At 43.9% G+C, this 24387-nt stretch overlaps 2 protein-coding genes across 6 annotated transcripts in view; one reads left to right on the forward strand and one right to left on the reverse strand.

The window, feature by feature from the left end:
• CLEC16A (C-type lectin domain containing 16A) overlaps positions 1 to 3151 on the reverse strand; it is a 654120-nt gene extending 650969 nt beyond the window's left edge. For all 3 annotated transcript variants that reach the window (XM_078663155.1, XM_078663154.1, XM_078663156.1), the window contains exon 1: positions 2878 to 3151. In XM_078663155.1, coding sequence (XP_078519281.1) covers positions 2878 to 2960 — 83 coding nt within the window. In that variant the 5' untranslated portion in view covers positions 2961 to 3151. The remainder of the gene's footprint in view (positions 1 to 2877) is intronic.
• Positions 3152 to 3275: 124 nt separating this feature from the next.
• The window catches only part of DEXI (Dexi homolog), a 95845-nt gene continuing 74733 nt past the window's right edge, over positions 3276 to 24387 (forward strand). For 2 of the 3 annotated variants that reach the window (XR_013601638.1, XM_078663157.1), the window contains exon 1: positions 3695 to 3831. The gene's annotated coding sequence lies outside the window, so the exon portion shown is untranslated. Of the gene's footprint in view, positions 3385 to 3694; positions 3832 to 24387 lie in introns of those variants that run through there. The other variant, XM_078663158.1, reaches the window with a different exon arrangement.

The following is a 24387-nucleotide window of genomic DNA, read 5'->3' on the forward strand; positions in this document are numbered from 1 at the left end:
CCTGCTCAACACAATTTTCTGAGACAAAGGAGTGTGCAATAGGTGTTGCTGTGGGCATTCAACTTAGCACCCATTGCTTTTTGACACTGCTCCTGATTTACAAGGATCTGTACATCTGAGGCAGCACCAAAAAAGTACGGTTCCCCAGGGGTGGTCAACGAGGAGAAATACTTTTATTTCTCCTAGTTTTTAGCTCTTTCTATGTGTGCATCATTCTGCAGCACACATAGAAGCAGTAAAATGCCACTGATGATTGTTTGTGTGCACAACAATCATACCTGCAACATAGGCACCTTTGCACCATGGTGCAAGTGTGCCTGCGCAGGCACTTGGCTACTTTTTTTGCACCGGTGCAGGGGTGAGTACAGGACTGCACCCTATTGTTGTAAATACGGTGCATTCCGTCACTTAGAGATTGACGCAGCTCAGTGCAGCAAAATTGCTAGCAGGCACTGCGCCCTTTTCTCGTAAATATACCCCAATATTTCAAAAGCACTTTATCTAAAAATCTTTACGCACATTTTGTAGCAGCCTCTCTCATATTGTGTGTAATGCAAGTTTCAAATAATGACTTACAAATTCACAGTGCTTTCTGTCACAGACTGGGCACTTGTATCACTAAACAAACACAAGTCACTATTCTCCTCTGGTAGTGCAGAAAGTAGGGGACCCCCTCTAAACGAACAGATTGCCGTCAGGGAGAAGAGAGGAAAAATGTCAAGACAAAACAATAATCTCCCTCACGACCTAAATTCTTCTACAATGGAACAAAGGAATCAATGGATTGATTCCATGGTAGAAGAATTTAGGTCGTGAGGGAGATTATTGTTTTGTCTTACTATTCTCCACTGGACCAACTAGGAATAATTTCTCACTGATCAACTTAACTTGCATTTAGTTTTATTTAAGCTGTGTTATTTTATATGTAGTTACTTAAAGGAGAAAGACAGAAAATAACAGAATAATATTGGGGAGTTTGCCATGTCTTTGAACCCGCCCCATGCTCATTAGTTCTGCCCCCATTGCACACAGTTTCACAGTTACCACACTTTTTTTAACGCACTTTGACTGCTGCACTGAGGAGAATGTATATTGTATTGTATTGTAATTGCATTTATATAGCGCTTACTACCCCTGACGAGGCGCAAAGCCCTTTTTCGGCGAGTAGCACACTACTCCGGGACCCATAGAGGATTAGTGTTGAATTAGTATAGTGAAAAATGCAAGTACATTTTAAGTCGTGGATAGGTTAGTCAGTTATTTGGATTTGGAATGATAGCAGAAGGATAGAGGAGGAAAAAGGTTTGTATTTATATAGCGCTGATGGGGTGTTGAAGCACGCTACTCCGGAAGCCCATAAAGGATTAGTGGTGAATTAATATGGTGAAATATGAAAGTAATCTCAGTGGTGGATATTAGTCAGTTATTTGGAGTGTTTGTGTTGATTCTTAGGTGTTCAAAGCATTAAGAACTGGCCGACACCTAGTAGGTCAGCGTTATTTGGTGCAGCCTCGCCACAGCGTAAATAACTATGCTCTCTCTAGGCAGGCAGACAAGTGCCAACCTCTACAAAAAATCCTTTGTGTGAATGCGCAGTAAGCACAGTGCCATCCTGGGCTCGCTGCTACACCTGTTAACAATGTTGAAGGCCGCCAGCCCATGTGTGCGCTTAATTAACAATGTGGTGCCTTTTGAAACGTGTTTTATCTTCAGTTAAATCAACTATCCCAACACATACGATACCAAAAAAAAAAAAAGATTAGTAAACGCATTCCTGCAACCGGACACAGAATCAACCTGAAGTAAATCGATATGGCAACTCGACCTCAGTTATACCCCTTGAACCCCCAATCCTTCAGTAGCATTAGCTGCCATTTTTTTCATTCCCTCACCACACTGCCTGGTATTACACTTGCTCACGTGGTGCAGAGAATAATATTACAGAAGTGTCACCAACTTAAACACAACCATGTCCCTCGACTTCACATAGTACACTAATCGTGGCACTCCCTTAGGCTAAGGAGGAACTAAGTGCCACTCAATTTCCCCGATACCTGCAAGACAGTCAGTCAGACACATACACCTCGTAGGGGAAAGATCCTTACACACCTCTAACAAATTGGTGCACCAAGAACCACTTCTTATCCCATCTGATCCATTTTTATGAAACATCTTTTGTAGCATATCTTGATACTCTGTGACCTCGAAAATCAAAAGCACATCTGCCATAGGCACCACCTCTTTGTAAATCTTACCCATCACGGATACCCCAAAGACCACAGCAGCTACACTCATACGCCAGTAGGACACCCACACTCATGCACCTGTGCTATAGGAAGCAACATTCAAAAGCTGGTGTCCACTGTCCCGAGACAACAGCTTATAATAAAGTCCCCAAGTGCCCACTTCATATTGAGTTGTCTGTAAACACCTACTCTATTCGGTCCCACCGTAGAACGAGTTTATGTGCCTTCAAAATAACCTCTCATACTACATCTGTGCAATAACCGGCGCCTTTTGTGTCTGCTCTTTATATTCTGTTGCAAAGCTCAACGCATCACAGAGGGTTTCTAGTGCTCTTACATTTTTTCTCAGGGGCAGACGCATGTTATGCTGCTGTAGATAAATAGTGGATCTAAATACTACGTCAGAGCCAGAGGGAATAGCATATTTCAAGTTTCTCTTTATATTCTGTTAAAATTATGGCTTCAATGTAAGATATTTGAAACAGACTGTGGCAAAAAGCAACAAAGGGCCAGAATGGCAAATGGGTCAAAGGTAGGTAGGCCTACTGGACACTTATGTTAGGTATTTTCCTGTGGGGTGGACATTGTCCACTCCGCACCTGCACCGCGTCCCCAATCCACGGTCACTCACTTGAGGTGGTCCAGAGAGTGGATACTGCGGGACGAGCGCCCGGGGCCGCCGCCTGCGCCCCAACTCCGTGACCTTCCGAACATTTCGGACACCTCCGGATCCGGTTACTGCATGCCCCGGGACAGGAAAAAGAGCAGGCCAGCGCTGCTCTGTGAGGTGACTTGTCTTTTCCTGCAACAGCGACACGGAGCAGGAGCGTCCATAGGAAAGCCTTAGCCAAACACTGCCTGAACTACAAATCCCGGCATGCATTGTACATAGACCTGCGCAACAGAAACCTTGTCGCTAAGTGACACAAACAGGCTGCACACCAGTGTCTGCACCGGCAGTCACACAATATTTGCGGCCATCTTGGAACTGACTTTAACTCGACTATGTCCGTCTTCTCTATCAATTTTGACGTTGAGAGAGAAGAGTGATACGATATGGAGAAGAGCTCTGACCTGAAATCATGTGTGGCGGACATTTTGATAATGGAACCATAATTCACAAAAGCAGTAAATCAGGGTAATATAATCTAATATTACAATACGCTAGTTCAATTTGTATCCATATTATAGGATTACCTTGACTTAATTTTTAATACTAAGTTATATAATAACGTGACAAAAATAATTAGCAAATAATTTTGCTAGAACGTTTTCCTGTATGAAAAATGTACCTATTTACAATGCTTCTCTTGTTTTTACCCTGGATTCTTTTTTGTTTTATACGGGGCCATTATCTTCTTTATAGAGCGTTAGATCGTATACCTTTGTAATATGGCAGTTCGATATAGGTAGCCATCCTTTGCATTTGCGTCCAATTCGGTGCAAGTAAGGCCCGCCCCCTATTTAGTCCTGCAGACAGCTCAGACTGGTCTCCGCAGACTCAGAAACTGCGGACCTGGGGAAGCTATTAAAGCAGGGAGCTCAGAAGAAATGCGAGGAGGTAGCGGTCTCCGCTGTGACCACGGTATGTACAGTGACCCAACTGCCACACAGCACTGCAGAAATTGTCGGAGTGCCACCTCTGGTTGGAATGTGGTGTTGGAGAACCCACGATTTGTAAACCCTAATAGGCAACATGATGTGCGAACAGTAATCATATACAGTTTAATGATAAGACGCCCTTTTGGGTGAGGGGCCAAGCCTAAATGTGCTCCTAGGCAGCTAAATGATGCGGTAACTAGATTTGCAGGTTAAGTGTGAGGCGATCACTTTACCAGCTTCTGACCTGCATCGGACAGAGCTGGATTATGTTATTTTAAGGAAGAATTATACTCTCAAGCAGTGCTAAAGCTAGCAAAAAAATCACCCCGGGAACCCATACATTGGGAGTCAAAGTGCAGCAGAGAAAAGGGATTGAGGTTTGAAAAGCAAACGTAGACTGTCAATTTATACATTTATTTTTTAAAAGTCTGCTGCAAAAAAATTGGTTATAAGGACACTTGGCTTAAACTCGATTATATCTTACTTAATTAGTCACAAAAAGGCTGCATTCAATATCCTACATAGTTAAGACAGTGCGCCTAACAATTTTGATGGCATTCTAATAAGTAGTAAGAGAACTTAAGATAGTACTTGGAGAGTTGTGTTTTGTCCAGTCACTATTTTGACTTCCAAAGTAGCATAAAGGATTATAGCGAGTGCTGTAAAACACATCCTGTAACATGAAGATCATAGATTTGTATTTTATTTAGATAGGTAAGTGGGCTCCTGCTACACTGCGATCATTTTGTTATTTCTGGTTTATAAGTTGAAATTGTTCTAATATAGCACAGTGATCTATTTACTGACATCACTGAGCTGCATGCAAACTGTAAGTCATGGGTTAGGATCCTTATTGTTTTCAATCTGTTGTTATTCTAAATTAGCAAAGAAGCGAAGTAATAAGGTCTTTTCATACAGACCAAGACAATCACTGTGTTACATTGCATATCCTGACTTTGTGCTTCTCCCAACCATTCACCTTTAACATATAATGTCTACAAGTAAAAAAGATCTGTGATTCCTTCATCTTTAAACCCTCAATGTCTTATGTTACATTTCCTGGGCATTGATTTACAAACATATGATTTATTGCACCTCTGTGTTTGATGAGCAGCGCTTTAACACCTTACACTGGGATTAGTAGCGCTATAAAATTATTACATATAAAAAAGGTGTCTTTTAAATCATTACTGTGTAGTTATTCATTCACACAGATACATCTTGCATGCTTACAGTGCATGCACATCTCTCACACAGTGTGTTGAACAAAGTCAAAAATCTGCCTACAAGTCTTACTTTCTCTAAAGTACTTGTGAAGTGATAAACTGTCTGCCTTTGTTTCTTGGCATCTAGGTGTTATGCTCCAGATGGCTCCCAGCCAAAATGATAGTTGATCAAAAGAAGGGCTGATGACCATTTAAAACTGACCATTGTTTTATGCCTGGTTGGAAGTAAATTAAGAACAAACATTTACAATGCAATGGTCTCGGCACTGTTAAAGTTAGAGCTATTGGCATTGCTCATGACATTATTTTTATTTATGTTTTTGTTTTTAAAACATAAATAAATGGCATTGTCATTTACAATGCCAATAGCTTAATCTCTCGCAAATGCGAGACCTATTGCATTTGCACCCGCACACAGAGCCACCCACACACACACACACACAGAGCCACCCACACACACACAGAGCCACCCACACACACACAGAGCCACCCACAGAGCCCCACCCACACCCACAGAGCCACACCCACAGAGCCCCACCCACACAGCCCCACACAGCCCCCCACACACAGAGTCCCACAAACCCACACACAGAGCCCCACAAACCCACACACAGAGCCACACACACAGAGCCACACACACAGAGCCACACACACACACACACCGAGCCACACACACACACACCGAGCCACACACACACACACCGAGCCACACACACACACACCGAGCCACACACACACACCGAGCCACACACACCGAGCCACACACACCGAGCCACACACACCGAGCCACACACACCGAGCCACACACACCGAGCCACACACACCGAGCCACACACACCGAGCCACACACACCGAGCCACACACACACCGAGCCACACACACACCGAGCCACACACACACCGAGCCACACACACACCGAGCCCCACACACACCGAGCCACACACACACAAACCGAGCCACACACACACACACCGAGCCACACACACACACACCGAGCCACACACACACACACCGAGCCACACACACACACACCGAGCCACACACACACACACACCGAGCCACACACACCGAGCCACACACACCGAGCCACACACACCGAGCCACACACACCGAGCCACACACACACCGAGCCACACACACACCGAGCCACACACACACCGAGCCACACACACACCGAGCCACACACACACCGAGCCACACACACACCGAGCCACACACACACCGAGCCACACACACACCGAGCCACACACACACCGAGCCACACACACACCGAGCCACACACACACAGAGCCACACACACACAGAGCCACACACACAGAGCCACACACACAGAGCCACACACACAGAGCCACACACACAGAGCCACACACACAGAGCCACACACACAGAGCCACACACACAGAGCCACACACACAGAGCCACACACACAGAGCCACACACACACACACACAGAGCCACACACACACACACACAGAGCCACACACACACACAGAGCCACACACACACGCACACAACACCAAGCCACCACCTCCCTTTCACGGTGACTGTTGCACTCTAATTTTCTGGTGGAAGGGCACAGGCCTGTTCATACATTTCTGACTCTTCTGTGAATCAAGCCCAAATCAGAGAAAATGCACAATTCACTGCAAAAAGTTAGAATCTGCATCCACAGGTTTTTAATCTTACAAAGGTTCAATTTCTCGAATAGAAACCCCCAAACAATCTTCGCTGTAAGAGGAGTAAAGTGGTCGATGTGCACCAAAATGCTCCACCTTACAAGCAACTTTTCCTGAATTTAGGATTTATCCATTGATGTAGTGCAGCATGGTGCAATAATTCTAGTAGCTGAGGGGGAAGGTAAAGTTGGGCCTGTTGGTCAATTGCTTTATGTCTAGACCAGAGATGTTCAAATGGTATTCTCAAATTACTGCAATGAATGAAATCACACAACGTCAATCGACCAGAACACAAAGATTGTGACTTACTCTTCTAACCCCCCCTCCCCAGAATTCCAGGAGTAAAACAGTAATAGTCTTAGTTTAACGAGTAAACTGGGCCTACTCTTGACTTGTGCCTGAAATACCTGTGTAGGCCAGGAGTACTACAAGAGTAAGCCAGGCCTTCTCATGCACCAATATGTGTGAATTCGGGTTAATTTTTATCTGTTCAAGGTGGAAAAGGGCACATTTAATTGGCTGGCTCCGTATTCACAACATCAAATTTGAAAGTGCCCACTACATCATTTCTGCAATATTATCAAGGGGGCATTTGCAGGTCGTTATTGACTGAGGTGTAGTCAGTCAGAGGGCCCTTTCCTCCCTGGTGAATTACTACATCGGAGTACCCCTCAACTTAGAACATTTTGCTAATGTAAAGCAGACCCTTAAATAAATCGCATAACTATTTGGCGATGGGGAAATGCGGAAGAGTACTGGAAGGGAGAATGGGTGGGATACATATTAAGACGTATTAATAAATGGTATATTAAATGAATAATGTTTTGCTGCATCATGATGTGTTTTGCAACATAAACAACACTTTAACGACGTTCTTGTGAAGTTCATGTTTACAGAAATATGTGAGAAACAACAACATTTTGTCATCTAACTACATTGGCACTTACATTATAAAATAAGCAATGTTCTTTTAAAGGCCATAGGTCCATACAGGCAAGACTGAGTTCCACACCTTCCCAACTGGGCACAACTATGAACGTCAAATAGCACAGTGACAGACATCAGACTCACTCTTTCAGAGCTAGCATTAGCACAGGTGGTTCCCGGTGCAACATTCTTTTTTGGCTCCGCCAGGACCTCCTTTTTCACGGATTCCCTTACTACCAGCCTCCATGAGGACCTTTCTCACATGCATTTAAATTTGTTTTATAGTACTACTCAAACCAATGCAGAGAGTCCGAGCACTGTACAACACACCCACATTATACAGAGATAATGAATTGTTTGTGTGCAATTGATTCTAGCAAATGTTATATAAAACAATGAGGATTACAAGGTGTGGGAATGTGCATCACATGTCATACATACCAGTAGGCAGTATATTTTAGGAGTGTCTGGTCTGGAGAATGACAAACTCGGGATTTAAAAAGCACCACAGTCGTTGGAGTTGGCTTTACTAATAAGATTGCATTTCTAGCCAAACTAACCCCTTTTAGCAAAATTAGGATAATGAAAGACTGGGAGTAAAACATTCAGGTATAACCTGTAAAGCTGCTCAGTCTTGACCCTTTCAAATTACTTCAGGAATGCTCTTGTGTGCTGCTACAGCCACCAAAATAAAAGAGTGATGCCTGAGAAGCTTTAAAAAGGGGTTTTCTGTACCCCCTTCGGGTTCCTGTGCACACCCGACGGACGCACATAAGCAAAGAAGAGATCCTTGTTCAGTGTAGTACGGAAGTGTACGTAGACGCAAGGAATTTTAAACTCAATAGAACGTGATGCATTTTCAGACTGGTTTTAGTTTGCTGCTGAAATGCTTTGGTTAGAATAGCAAATTTTCTTAAAAAGGGACATTCATGGTTTGTAGAATAATTAAAATAAATGCACTGGTTTTGCTCAGGATAATAAATGAAAGTGCAATATTTAAATCTGTAATGTGTCTTAGTAATGTGAATACCCTGCCGTTTTTCAAATCCTGGGGCTCACGTACACTGGCACCGTTGAACCCAAATTTAAATGCGTCTCTCTAAAATGAAAGGGAACATCTACAAGAATCTAACCGATAAAAACAAACCAATAAGTACAATACTTGCTGCAAGTACATCCGGCGTTTGTGCCATTACTAAAAGGGGAATTTTTTTTAATGAAATGCCGGTTAACTTTCTATCATAAACACTCTTTAACTAGGAACTCATGGCACTTCATCAGTAACAAGTGGACTTTTAATTACAAACTCGCTTCTCTTTTCATGATGTCATTGTGCAGGATAACCTACAAATCAGCCTCACATATTCTCCAAATGCAAACATTTGCTCACCTTACACGGAATGCAGTGATCTTTGTCCGCACTGCTCGGACATGCGGGTTTGGGGAATTGGTGGGGGTGCTTGCAGTGTAAGCCTGATGACCCTAGATAAGGTACAGCTGCCCAGCCAGGCTTTCATGCGTCCCCAGAACCGGAAACACGTCAGAAGGCTCCAAAATACATAGGAAGCTGGTATTAACATGCTTGCAGTTTCTTTATTAAAGGCAACACTAGTCTCTGGATTCACGTGGCCGAGGAGGCATGAGCTCAGCTTACATTTCATTGTAAGAGCAGGACATCTGTGCTGGCGACCGCACTAGGGGTAAATTGCTTTTTAGTCCCTATTTCAACAAGTTAATTGTGACAATAGCAAAACAAAGTCCCAGCCCAGGCACAGCTGGTCAAGCATGTTGGCTTTGTTCTGTTATAATTTATGGAGTGAGCGAGGAGAGGGGGAAAGGCGGGTAAAACAAGACACGCGGGCGACATTATTTAATGTTTTAAAAAAGAATGCCAGCAGGATTGACAGCCTTCTATGCTTCAGAGGTCGATATCATGGGTACAATTGATTTGTGCAGTAATAACACCTATTATTTAAGAGTAGGACACCATTTAGTCTGCTGTGTTCTGTATGATAAATCGATATTACATTTACTCACGTGCCTTCTTGAGCCCGAAGTCGGAAGCTCTGCTGTGCCGTGCAGTGGGCTTCCATGCCTGGACTTAAGGGTAATGCTGCAGAACTGAGCAACTATTCAAAGCTACTAGACCCGCTCTAAGCCTTGAAGAGAAAGGCATTTGTGTCATTTTAGAAGCGGAGACTCGTGTTCCGCAAGCGGTTCCTGAATGATGGTGAAGTTTATTTATTTAGCACGGTAATCATATGAACCGTGCAGCCGACTCACGCAGGGAGGATTAGAATTCCTGCCCGGCACCCGTAGTGTTTATTATCATGACAGCGCGTCACGGGCAGGAGGACATGCAGCGACAGTTACTTGTTCTTCTTAACTCTGCCTCCACTTACAGGTGCCCCGCCCATTCCATCTTACTAGGTAGCAGTTACCCCTCTCCCCGATCTATGCCCCCACCGAGACATACGCCAGCAATATACCACGGGGGGGAGGTGATTGCGGCGGAAAAGTCGCTGCTAGCCCAGGTCCAAGACTCGCCTCCAGGCAAACAAGGCCCGCCCACGCCGGCTGCTGGAGTTGCAGTGCTCGGGGATCGGATAAACCCCCCCCACCAGAGGCCTCAGCCTTGCGGAAGCTGCCTCGCTAGCTGCTCCCGGCAGGCGCGGTGACGCGGGCCCTGTGGGCTATAGGCGTGCGGGGCTGGGGGGCGTGCAGTGCTGAGGGGTTTCGGCGGGCTGGGGGAATGAGTACCCGAGGGCCTGTGCTCGTCATTTCTGTTTGCGGGTGCTCACGGCGGCAGCAATGTCGCAGGTGTGGGATTGGAAATATACCAAACGGTCAATGTGTCAGAGGCCTGTGTTCGTAAAAAGTATGGTAAATTAATTGTTGTGGCTGAAACATGCATGATATAATCAACAAGCCGTCAACAAGCCGTCAGGAGGGCAGCCGAACACCACCATGTTTCTCCGAGGCCAGGCAGAAATGCCTCGGAGAAACACGCGGTTATTTTTGAGATTCGGGGGCGTGTTTTTAGCAGTTGAGTGACGGATGACGTCACGGCTTAAAAACTGCCAAAAACATGCCCCCGAATCGCAAAAAGACGGGGCTTGAACAGAGTGAAGCCCCTCTCCTCCAATGGCTGGCCTCCGTTTAGGAAGCCAACCAATGGAGAAGAAGGGCGGGTTCAAGCCCCATTGTAGCCAAAACATAAAATCTCGGGCTCCGCCCACTGCTTACGCAGGCCGAGACCTAAAAAACCCTTGTTACCTGCAGGTTGCTGCTCCGAACAGAATGCAGACATTGTTAGGGCACTGGTGAATTATGTCCCTATGTCTCAAATAGACACCAGGACAAATTCAGCATGGTTTTTTTCAGAAATAGCTGCCAGAACAGGATCCAGCTGGATCCCCCAACTTTCCAGCAGTGCCTTCAAGTAATGAAGAGGCTTGTGTCTTTGTTGCTCTTCAACTAGTCATGGTTTTTATTAGGTCTCGTCTGGCGATAGCAGCGCATGCTTTGTTCTCGCCATGCGAGTGCTTTTTGCGATTGATTTGTTCAAAGCTTTACATGCACGCGTAGGGATGGACAAAGATGGCTGCTCTCGACATTCATGCAAACCTAACAACATGCGCGCTTACGTATGGACAGTGGACAGTCCGACGCCATCTTGTGCCAATAGCTTTCTATTGTCATGGCAACCAAGCTTCTTATCAGAAGCTTCGTCATGCTGCCTTGTTTTTATAGCGCAAACTTTACCCGAAGGTATCTGGTATCGGAGCGCTTTACATGAACACCAGTTGCGCTACACAAGGACACATATTCTATTTTGCCTTCCTCTTTGAAGTCCGTTTGCGTGTCTTGGCCGCCTGCTGCTCCAAAGCGGTGAGGCGTACCACCGTTTTTTAAAAGTTGTTTTTGTTTTATATAGCGCATACTCGACCCGAGGGTATCGGAGCACACAGAGCGCTTTACAGACACACAATCATTTTTTATTAGGCCCGGGGAGATTTGCACAGAATCACAAGCTGTTGAGTTGAGCGTCCCTGCCGAGACTCAAACCGTTTTCCGAGCTCGACCTCTCTAGTCTTTAGGCTGCTTCCTCGCCCAAATGTTTGTTTTATATATCATTTATGTATTAATTTATTTAGCCATTTTCTAAACCATCCTCTTTCATTTACATAAAGCAGTGTTTGAGCCACGCCTAAGATCGCAGAATTTGTATGTGCATTTTTTCTACTGGGTGGTTACTTTTCATATGACACATGCCCTTTGGATGCTACATGTTGGCGGGCTTGGGATTACTTAGCATCATTTCATTGGGAGCTTGCATGTTTTGAACGTTGTTTTTTCAAAGCACTGAGGTTAATGCTTATTTTAATACAGCACTGAGCGTTGCTATCATCAGCTTTAATGTGCACTTTTTAAAACGAACAAACTGAAGTCTCTAAAAGGGCCTGGTGTTGCCCCTGCTCTTAGAAGTCCGTTGGTGATCACTTACTAATTATTTGCATATCTCCCAACTCCTGTGGTCAACTCGTGGTCCATTTCCATTATTTTCTGAGGGACTCTTCTCTTGCTCAACAGCTTGTGTGCCTTGCGGTGTTCTACTAGTTTCTAGCACTTAAATCAGACCGCCGGAAAAAGACATTCGGTCCAGGCTGTTAGTTGTTTGGTCTGCTCAGATAGGTACCTGTGACGTAGGTGTATGGGAAGGGAGGGTGCCAATATCGGTAAATGGATATAAAAATAGCGCTCCGTGCTAAACCTATTCTGAGTGTTATACCGCCTTCTAGTGGTTGGGCTCAGAAAAGCGTGTTCAATAAACTATTTTAATGTCGACCTTTGGCGTATGGGCCTAACGAAGGTCCCTGTTGTGCAAGGGGGCCCCCAAATCTTTATGGGTCCTCAATGTGGCTGAAGTGAGACTGTGCTTGTTTGGTGATTGAAGGAGTGAGTGAATTGAGATATGTGGAGTGTACAAAAATCTATTGGTGTCGATCAAAAGGAGATAAACAATGTAAAAAGTGTGTATATTAATGTACGATATTATGTGTTTTGGTTCTGTATATATGTGACTGAAAAATATTTTTAAAAACTCTTCTATTAAAACATCTATATGTATATGGCTAATATGACCACAAATTATGTTGAGTTATGCAGTAGGAGTACCATTAAGAACAAGCATTTGCAATGCAATAGGTCTCGCAGACAATGCCTTTTATTTAAGTCTTAAAAACAAAAATAAAAGGCATTGTTATTTGTAATGTTAATAGCTCAAACTCGGGTAAATGCGAGACCTATTGCATTGCAAATGCTTGTTTATTATGTGTTTCACTTACATGACAAAGATTGTGCCGGTCGTGGGTATTCTAAAATAATATTTTAAAATAAAAGTAACCAAATGACTGATTTTTAATCCTACCATGCCCTGTGCACGGTTTCTTGCTCTGTGCAGTCTTTATGTTCTTAATTTCTTTTCCATTGTTTAATATGTGTTTTTGTGGTGTATTGTTATGTAATTTATAGTGTCACTTATATCCCTGAAGAGGCCAAGAAACTCTTTGCAGAGCTGGTAACAGACTAGTCCATGGGATTATTACAACATTATTGATTTAGGGATATGTTTAAAGCGGTGGATGAGATGTATGCACTATTTAGAGTATATACACCTTCCATATACTTTAAATATGATAGACCGCACATCGGCTGCTTTTTTCTGGTGGATGTTCTATAGCCACCTAACTCTAAATATGACCCTTAGTCATGCATACCAGCAAAACTATATTTCTCAGTACTTGGTCCCTGAAACGTTTTTTTGCAAAGGTTAGAGGACTTCCAGTGAGGTAGATTTACCTCTCTTGCAAAACTGCACTGCTTCCTTGCTTTAATATCTCCCTCAAGCGTAGACGTTCTCATGTCCATAAAATTCCTGAGTTCTCTAATTTTCTGTTCTTCAGTTGAGTTGGCTATCACTTCTTCCAATTTCTTTGTTACAGAATCACTTCCTTGTCACTCCAAGCACATTTCACCAACATTTCAGTCATCTACTTTGAGGACACTGCTCTAACACCCATAAATTTGGATTAATAAACAAAGAGATACAAAAAAATTATATGGCGCTTGGTGTCCTCCCTACATCAATATATTTTTGAAGAGAGAGAGTGCCTCTCACCATTGAAATTCATCCATTTTACTATGTGCATATATGATTGGTCTCAAATTGGCCTATTCGTCAGAGAGAGCAAACCTGTGATTCAGTTCAAATGTTTGCATTTGATTTTAATATTGATTTAACATATTTGCCATAGACAGAATGGTGTGTAGCGTGTAAAGGAGGAGTGATCCTGTTGAAAGGAATTTGTGTGCAAGATAACTCTTTGGAGGGCAGTAGGTATGACGCTGGAAGAACCACAAATCGCTCCTTTCGTACCAAAGATTCAGTAAATTATTTTATAAGTGGCACTGGTCTAAACTTATATCATCTGTCCTTTTTAAGTCGGGCCTAGCGCTGCGCGCATGTGCTTCTCTATGGGAGGCTTCTTGTGAGCACTCCGAAATTTTCCGTGTCTGTTTGGCAACTCCCACACATTGGATCACATTGGATTGGCCTTTGCGTGTGTATTTCAATAATAAAAGCACGCAAATGGTCAAAGGTGGGTACATGTCCCACCTCCTTTACAATGTGTCACTCCCACAGCGTTTGGCTGTCGGGAGCGAGCAGAGGCACATACGGCGGCCAATGCAATCCTGTGCCTGCCCCTCCCCCACCATTCCTCTTTTGCTGCTGTTTTTAATAAGCACCATTTGCACCCCCTCTTCTTTTGTTTGTTCTTATTAGAGGCTGACTGGTTTGACCGTGCTTGCTGAAAGTGAAAATGTAATTGTAGAAAAAAACACCACAAATGTTAAAAAGTAGGCAAGTTGATCCTAAAGGTCTTTTTTATTCTGACAGTGTAACCAATCTGCCTCTCATCCTTCTGAGGTATACAGACAGCTTAGTGGGTTAATGCGTGCAGGGCAGAAACATTTGTATAGCATGCTAGCCACAGTATTGTAGTGTTTATTAATACAAGGTAGATCAGCAGCTTTTTCACGCCTTTAATACAGGTTCCATGGAGGCCAAGGCATGGGGAAAGATCTTCAAGTTATAGACAGCTTAGTGGGTTCATGCGTGCACCACCAAAACGTTTGTATAGCATGCTGGCTACAGGATTATTTCTTAGGTCGGCCAATCTGCCTCTCATCCTTCTAAGGTATAGAAACGTCTTAGTGGGTTAATGCGTGCACGGCAGAAAAACCGCTACAGTCTAATACACCCTGTGGGAAAGTGCGCTCAAGTCCAATGGAGGCCAAGGCATGGGGAAAGATCTTGAAGATATAGTCAGTTTAGTGGGTTAATGGGTTAAAATGCTCTCACTGACTGACTCTCTCACTGGCTGACTAACTGATGCTGTCAATCTCTCTCTCACTGACTGACTAACTGACTCTGTCAATCTCTCTGTCACTGACTTACTGACCGATGGACGGACGGACGGATGGACTGACTGACTCTCTCACTGACTGACTGACTCTCAATCTCCCTCACTGACTGACTGACTCTCAATCTCCCTCTGATTGACTGACTGACTCTCTCACTGACTGACTCTCTCTCTGACTGACTCTCTGACTGACTGACTCTCACTGACTGTGTCAATCTCTCACTGGCTGACTCTCCCGCTGACTGGCTGACCGACTCTCTGACGGACTCTCCCACTGACGGACTCTCCCACTGACGGACTCTCCCACTGACGGACTCTCCCACTGACGGACTCTCCCACTGACGGACTCTCCCACTGACGGACTCTCCCACTGATGGACTCTCCCACTGACGGACTCTCCCTCTGACTGACTCTCCCTCTGACTGACTCTCCCTCTGACTGACTCTCCCTCTGACTGACTCTCCCTCTGACTGACTCTCCCTCTGACTGACTCTCCCTCTGACTGACTCTCCCTCTGACTGACTCTCCCTCTGACTGACTCTCCCTCTGACTGACTCTCCCTCTGACTGACTCTCCCTCTGACTGACCCTCCCACTGACTGACTCTCCCACTGACTGACTCTCCCACTGACTGACTCTCCCACTGACTGACTCTCCCACTGACTGACTCTCCCACTGACTGACTCTCCCACTGACTGACTCTCCCACTGACTGACTCTCCCACTGACTGACTCTCCCACTGACTGACTCTCCCACTGACTGACTCTCCCACTGACTGACTCTCCCACTGACTGACTCTCCCACTGACTGACTCTCCCACTGACTGACTCTCCCACTGACTGACTCTCCCACTGACTGACTCTCCCACTGACTGACTCTCCCACTGACTGACTCTCCCACTGACTGACTCTCCCACTGACTGACTCTCCCACTGACTGACTCTCCCACTGACTGACTCTCCCACTGACTGACTCTCCCACTGACTGACTCTCCCACTGACTGACTCTCCCACTGACTGACTGACTCTCTCTCTGACTGACTGACTCTCTCTCTGACTGACTGACTCTCTCTCTGACTGACTGACTCTCTCTCTCTGACTGACTGACTCTCTCTCTCTGACTGACTGACTCTCTCTCTCTGACTGACTGACTCTCTCTCTCTGACTGACTGACTCTCTCTCTCTGACTGACTGACTCTCTCTCTCTGACTGACTGACTCTCTCTCTCTGACTGACTGACTCTCTCTCTCTGACTGACTGACTCTCTCTCTCTGACTGACTGACTCTCACTGACTGTGTCAATCTCTCACTGGCTGACTCTCTCGCTGACTGGCTGACCGACTCTCACAGACTCACTGACTGATTCTCTCCCTGACCGACTGACTCTCTTACTGTCTCTCTCACTGACTGACTCTCACTCTTTCTCTGACTGATTGACTGACTCTCTCACTGACTGACTGACTCTCACGCCGTCTCACTGACTGACTGACTCTCATTCTCTCACTGATTGACTGACTCTCATTCTCTCACTGATTGACTGACTCTTATTCTCTCACTGATTGACTGACTCACTGACTCTCTGACTGACTGACTCTCACTGACTGACTCACTCTCTCACTGACTGAATCTCTTATTCTCTCTCACTGACTGACTGACTCAATCTATCTCACTGACTCACTCACTCCCTCTCTCACTGACTGACTCTGTAAATCTCTCACTGACTGACTGACTCTCTCTCACTGACTGACTCTCAATCTCTCTCTCACTGACTGACTGGCTCTCACTGACTCTGACTGACCGATTCTCTCTCTCACTGACTTACTGACTGATTCTCACTGACTGACTGACTCTCAATCTCTCCTTCTGACTGACTGACTCTCACGCTCTCACTGACTGACTGGCTCTCACTCTCTCTCTCTCTCACTGACTGACTGACCGACTCTCAGTGACTCTCTGACTTGACTGACTCTCTCACTCTCTCTCTCACTGACTCTCTCACTGACTGACTGACTTTCTCACTGACTGACTCTCACTCACTGACTGATCGACTGATCAGTCAGTGAGTTTGTCTTTGTAGCCAAAGTAGTTCCGAGTTGGGATTAGACAAGACCTTTTGATTTTACTAAAATAATGTTTAATATTCTTACTTTAAGGGGCTTTAAGCCACCTTTCTTCATCCATTGGTCTGTTGTCATTCGCATTTTGCTTCCACCCACTATTGCATATACCATTTGGCAATGGGTCATCTTACTTAATTCACTGATTAACTTTAATTTGAGTGTATGCATTTTGCTCTTTCACAAGGAGCACATCCACACAAAAGGTAGTTCCATTCAGTGCCAGTGTTTTTGTTTTTACCTTGTCATTTCTTTAGTGTTGCCTGATGTGATAGCATGACACATTGGAAAAGAGCACACAGCACATTCCATCTTTATCAGTTCTTCTCTCCTACCAATGCTGTTGTAAATTCCTTTCCAATGGACTTTGTTTATCTTACTACTGCTATTTCAAAGCATACCATATTGTGTTACTGAACTCAGTTTTCCCAATGGTTCTTTAATAAACTTTTCCCATGAAGAAAAACACATTTTATTGTGTATAATTTGCAGCACACTAGTAACACTTTTATTTAAACATAGTTGGGGTGTAATTTGGAATATTATTATCCAATATTTCCATCTTCTATCTTTCTTTACTTTCTTTTCTTCCTGTTCTTTCCTTTTTCCCTTCATTCTGTTTTTGCAGTCTTAATTTCTTTCCTTCTTTCTCTATTGCATTCTTTCATTTTTGTTTCCTTTTTTCGTATTGACCTCTTTACTTCCCTTCTTTCTATTTCTCTTTTTGCCTTTTTCTTTTTTCATTTCTTATTTGCTTCTTTTCTTATTTCTTTAATGATTTCTTTCCTTATTTCTTTTTCATTTTTATTCATTTTTTCTTTTCTAATCTCTTTCCATGCTGCCTTCTTCCCTTTTTTCTTTCCTGCTTTTGTTCCATTTTGCCTTCTGTAATTTTCTTTTTTGTCTTCTTTTCTTTTTTATTTCCTTTCTTTACTACTTTCATTTTTATTTCTTTTTTGCTTCTTTGCTTCTTTGCTTCTTTCATTCTTTTCTTTTTTTCTTTTCTTTTTTATTTTCTTTGGCCCTTTTATTTTTGCCTTCCATCCTTGCCTCCTTTGATTTGTTGCCTGCCTTCCTTTTATTGCTGCCTGCCTTCTTTTTTTTATTTTTATTTTTTTATAAACCATTTTTATTGGCTTTTTCAGTGTAACAGTACACGTAGAATCCGTTTTCTCACATGCAAACAACAAATATTGGCATCTTCATTGTATACAAGTAATATTACGTTTGGTGATCTATGAACGTCGACTATCATAACACCATATACACGTTAATATTAGATACGTGGGCCTCCGGATATATCTCTACATGGGTGTAGCTTTGTCTGGCATGTGTTCGTAAGACAGTTCGACAACCAGCCGATATGTCAAAGAAGATGTTTTGCCAGTCTAATGTCTTTGTTTTCGCCACTTGGGCACCTATGGCCGTTACAATGGTATTCCGCCCTGGCTTCCGCCCTACGGACTTGTGGTCAGTTCAGACACCTCCTGCGGTGGTTCACATGGGTTTCCCCGGTATTCATTCCATTTGCCCCAAATAGTGGACCATTTTTTGGGACACCCCCTATGTATAAATACCGCCTTTTCTGCCACCATCGCCGTATCCATGTCTTCCCCCCAGTGTGTTCTTGAGGGTATGGTGCCGGATCCCCATTTTCTAGCTATGTTTCGCTTTGCTAGTGTCATGCCTAGTGTTGCCCAGGTCTGCAGACCCCGGTTTAGATCCGTGGGCGGCCAAATATTTAATATACAACACCGTGGGTCAAGTTGTATTTCTACCCCGCCTGCACTTGAAAGTTCAGACAGCACCTCTGACCAGTATGTTTTTATCCTGGAGCAGTCCCATAGTATATGAAAGTATGTTCCCGGGAGTCCACAACCCCTCAGGCACCCAGGTTCCGGGACGTGACCTAATTTATGTAGTAGAGTGCGGGAATAATAGATTCGGTGTAGTATCTTCAGTTGTATGAGCTTTAGCCGAGATGGTATGGAGGCGTCTCTTGCCGAAGCAAGTGCGTATAGCCAGTCTTCGTCGTCTGTCCCCTAGTTCCACCTCCCACTTACTACGGAGAACCACTGTGGGGTCAGGCAGATTATTTATCAACTTATGGTACGTTAGTGAAATTGCTTTCTTCTCAAGATGGTCAGTGAGGAGTCTATCCTCTAGTGGGGAGGATTCAACCAGGGTTGTTTCCGGTGGGATGGCACCTTTCAGGGCATGTCTAATTTGTGTGTAGCGGTACCGCTCGGTACTAGCCATTCCGTATTTTTCTTGCAGGGCTTCAAATGTGATGATCTCGCCCCTACTCCACAGGTACCCTATCTTCGAGATACCTATGAGGTCCCACTGCCGGAACCCCTTAGTGTTAGCCAGGGTACCAAGGCGACGCGTGTCCCAGAGTGGGGTGGCCAGTGTAAGCACTCCCTCCCAGCCCAAAGCTCTCTGCGCTGTGTGCCAGATTTTAACTGTGTGAGCCGTAGGGCCTGTGAGCGTGTGACGTCGTTTGTTAGTGTATAGGGCCTTCATCAGTTGGTCTGTGGGGAGTAGCGTCCTGTCCAAGCTGTAGGCTGGGTCATGGTGAGGGGCATGTAACCATTGGTTGACTACCGTTAGCTGTGCAGCCCAGTAGTATAATTTAACACTTGGCAGCGCAATTTCCCCATCATACCAGCTACGGATTAATTTGAAGTGAGCTATACGAGCCGATTTTCCGTTCCACAATAAGGAAGAGATTTCTGCTTCTATTGCCTTAAAGTAAGTGATAGGGACCAGGAATGGGGTATTTTGAATGCATAAAGGAACAGTGGGAGCGAAAGCATTTTAAAGAGAGCTGCTCTTCCTAACAGAGACAGCGGGAGGGAACGCCAGTGCGTTACATCCGATTTGAGCCTCTGCAAGGGTTTCTGTAGGTTCTCTTCCTGCCTTCCTTTTTTTGCTGCCCGCCTTCCTTTTTTGCCTTCTTTCCATTCTTCATTCCCTTCTTTCGTGCATTTTTCTTTCTTTTTTTCCTTATTTCTCAAAGGCACAAGATGCGGACAGACAAATTGGCTTTTTTAGGTCTGTGTTTTCCAAGACCTTTTGATGTATGTATACCATAGTTGCCTACAGGGTTTTCAGCCAGACTTCATTCATTATTTTGGGATAGTGTCATTCACATTTTTCCTTCACCTACTCCAGCATGCATCAAGGGGCAATGTGTCGACCCACTTCAGCCATAAACTGGGTTTACTATGAGTTATGGTATGGTGTCCTTTTACAAGGATTACATTCGCTCACAAAGTAGTTCCCTTCAGTTCTAGGGAATTCTGTGATAATGTGTACTTTTTTGAGACCATAAAACATTTTTGTCTATGTTTTTAGCCAATGTGTTTATTTTTAATTTGTTTTGATATGTTGAGAACTAAAACTTTATAAATAAAAATAAAATAGCAGTTGACCGAACAATAAAGTTTGTAAAATGTAGAAATCATGACAAAACAATCAATTTAGACAATATTTATGACATGTGACTTATACGACTTGATTTGCAGTAGGGCGCTTGCCCCAGGTTGTGTAAAATGAGCATGGCTAGTGGAACACAGAAAAGTAACATTAAAGAGCCAGATTCAAGAAGTCTGATTAACTTCTGCATACTACTGCAAAAATGAGTCCTTATTTTAGAAAAAGAGGCAACTGTTAATTTTGCAGAAGTCGGTGTGACATGTTGGCTGCAACACCTACATTGCTTTAATCGCGCTGCATAAAAAATGTATGTGGGGTAAAATAATAACCTGTTTTAACAACAGTGGATATGTCTGCAAATTGTCTGAATGTAAGTAGTCTGTTGGGGAAAATGTGAATTTGAAGTGTCTACTCCTTGTGTGGAAAGGGTGAACACGAGACATAGAGAGTAAAACCATAGACATTACATTATTTAAGTACATTTAATATGTGGACCAGTAGCCTCTGTTCACGGTTGTGAAGGAAAAAGATGGTAAGTAGCCTTTCAAAGGGCATGGAAGGATATTGCATGTATGGGCATTAAGATTACCCCCAAAATATCAAGTCTCCACCGTGCTAATTACTCACCACAATTGAAATCTGATCTTACACGATGGGCACCCATGTTTATCTCTGGGCTAGGTAGAATTCATGCCATTTAAAATGACCATTTTACCTGCTCTACTCAACCTATTCCAGGGGCTCCCTATCAGGCTAGATCGCGTATTCCTGCCGGCACTGAGCTCTTTGGTGATAAGCTTTATTTGGCAGGACCTTAGGGCCTGCCTTCCGTACAAACTGTTGTGATTATATAAGTCTGCAGGGGGCCTGGCTTTACCAGACTTTGATCTTTACTATAAAGAAGCTAAATTAAGAGTGGTCCCTGAATGGATCAGACAAACAGTGGCTCCATATGGATAGAGCAGTGGCTGGGAGATACATTTGGGACTTATTATGGAAGTCCAAAGTGGACCGTCCGTTCAATGCCTACCTGAGCACACCTACACAAACTACCTGTAGAGTTTGGGGTAAACAGAATGGCTGCCTAGACCACTTCCCCTCACCATTTACCCCGATTTATTAAAATCCAGTGTTTGCCCCAGCTTTACAGCCTGGCCCCTTTGATCCTTGGAGGTCAGGGGGATGCCTCACTATCTCAGACTTATTCCATAAGTGAGATATCTTCACTTTTGAGAATTGCCAGTGAAACGTCCACATCCCGGCCTTGGAACACTATTGTTACGTTCAATTAAAACAATGGGTGCTTTAGCCATATGTAAGGGTGGCAGCTACTAGAGAACTTACCCCTATTGAAAAATTTGATAGAAGTGGAAGTGTATTTAAGGGATGTATTTTGTTTCTTTATTAGCTCTTACTTGTTACTCTGATTACCCCTCAGCCACGTCTTATGGGCTTTTGGGAACAGACGTTAGGTGAAAATATATCAGAAGCTCATTGGTCCAAACTATGGGGGAGATATATCCTGGTTCAATCATTCGATATGGAATTAGGGAGGATAATTATTTTTTTTATTAGTATCTGTACCCCACCAAACTTTAAAAAAAATCTTCCCTAATATGTCTGAATTCTGTTGAAGTGTGTGGTATGCTGAGCAACTTCAGACACATCTGGTGGGACTACCCGAAATCTTATCCAATTCCAGATAACCTGTTTTTTGCGCTATTGTGATTGAGGGACGAATCTCTGAAACGCCAAACGGTGGGGGATCAGACGATAATCAGACTCTGCTTTGGGGCCGCGAAGCTCACTGTGGCTGCTGCCTGGAAACGTAAAGAGGCTCTCTGTCACAATGGCATGCAAGCATTTAAGATGGAACGCATGCCAGATATTCTCTCTGATAATTACAAAAATATTGAATATTTATGGCGCCCCATGTTGACATACCTCGCTCATCTAAATATCTTTTCTGTGCTTGTCCAACCCCGACCACGGCTGTTGCATCTCGTCCAATATTAACGGGTCAAGGGGCCCACAGATCAGAGAGACTGGACTCTAGGCCAAGCCGTACTTCTGATCTCTGCCTGTCCCTCTTATGGGCGAAGACGTGCTCTCCAGTGCTGTCACTGTTGTCCTCATGTACTATCACTTAGTGGGTTACTGTTGGGGGTGGGGGGGCAGGTACAGGGGGGGAGATGTTTTGACAAGTTTGCTGACTGTGCAGATATATGGCATCCCAAATGTACTCGCTCAACTCCACTTTAGGCAGAAACTGTTTTCCTAATAGCTTTCATATAGTAGAGTTTGAGCTAAGTACTTTATTGCACTGTATGCTTTTTTTGAGAAAAGCAATAAAGACCGTTTTGACAAAAGATAAGTATGCGTACTTGATCCTATATGCAGGTGGGAGTAATGTGTGTTGATAAAGTTCCAACAAAACCCTCACAGAGCTTTTAACACTAATATAAGAACAAAAAATCTACAACTAATAGACAATGGACAACTAATTCATGCCGTCGAAATATTATTAAAACTGTATTTGTTTGTTAAAGAATAACACCCCACCAGCTTTTTTCATGGGAGATAAACTGGGAAAGTCAACCGTAGCCCCTCAGTGGGATCTTGAATAAGGCGATCTTTGACAAAACTATGAGGCCAACGGTGCTGAGATGACTATAAGCTCATAAAATCGGGGAGCTCTGAGAAACTGAGCACAAAAGCATTGTTAAATAGTGCAAGCTCTGGGCAGGAGAGTACACTGCTGGCCTTCTTCCCTCACAATACAAAAGTGTACTGATAAGCAGCGCTTGCTCAGGATACAAGCACAGCTTAATTGTGCTTTTTTTATGACAGACAAACAAACGCACTGATAATGAGCTCTGACCCGGAAATCCGACTGCTCTCCTAAATAAATAGTGCAGGCTGATGAGGGAACAAGGAACCGCTGGAGCCATCAATCGCTCAAAGTGTAGGGTCAGTCCATTGAAAAGAGTGGACTGAACCAATAGGAGCTTTAGAAGAGCACACTAATGTGCGGTCTGACACCTGCCAACCATACATGTGCTTCACTCGATCCTTGTTCTGAAAATGTGGAAACAAAGTATTGAGTAAGTACTCCATGGAAATTTAGTCTGTGGGTGGAAAAAACTATTCGAAGGCTTTCATGGATTGGGAATGAAAGGCAGGTTCTAAGTGTTTCAAGAGCCAAGAAATCAGTGGATGAATAATCCGGTGTTAGAAGTGTTGTCCATCACATAAACGTCACCAAGCATGCCCCTTAGTGGAAATCCTGAAAGCAAAGGTGAACAACAATCCAACGTTTTTCCACCTGGAAACCAGAAAGACTCTTGTCAATTTGTGGAAGACATTGTTGATATTAATTAATTAATTAATTAAGCATTCTCTATTACATCATTAGTCTGTTCCATTTTAGAAAGGTTACTGAGTAACATGCATAAGTACAAAAGTCCACAACTGTTATTCAGCTGGTTCATCCCTTCCATTTTTCTTTAACCTGGAGGATACCGAACCACCTTTGGCGCATGCTATTAGTTGTACTTTTAGATTAAGTCACACCACTTTTCAGCATTAATATTGCATCGTGAACATAAGATGGAAAGTGGGTGCTTCCAAAATCCAACAAGGATACCCAACCTTCACTTCTCCCTATA

Source organism: Lissotriton helveticus, chromosome 10, assembly GCF_964261635.1.
Source record: "Lissotriton helveticus chromosome 10, aLisHel1.1, whole genome shotgun sequence".
Lineage (NCBI taxonomy): Eukaryota > Metazoa > Chordata > Amphibia > Caudata > Salamandridae > Lissotriton > Lissotriton helveticus.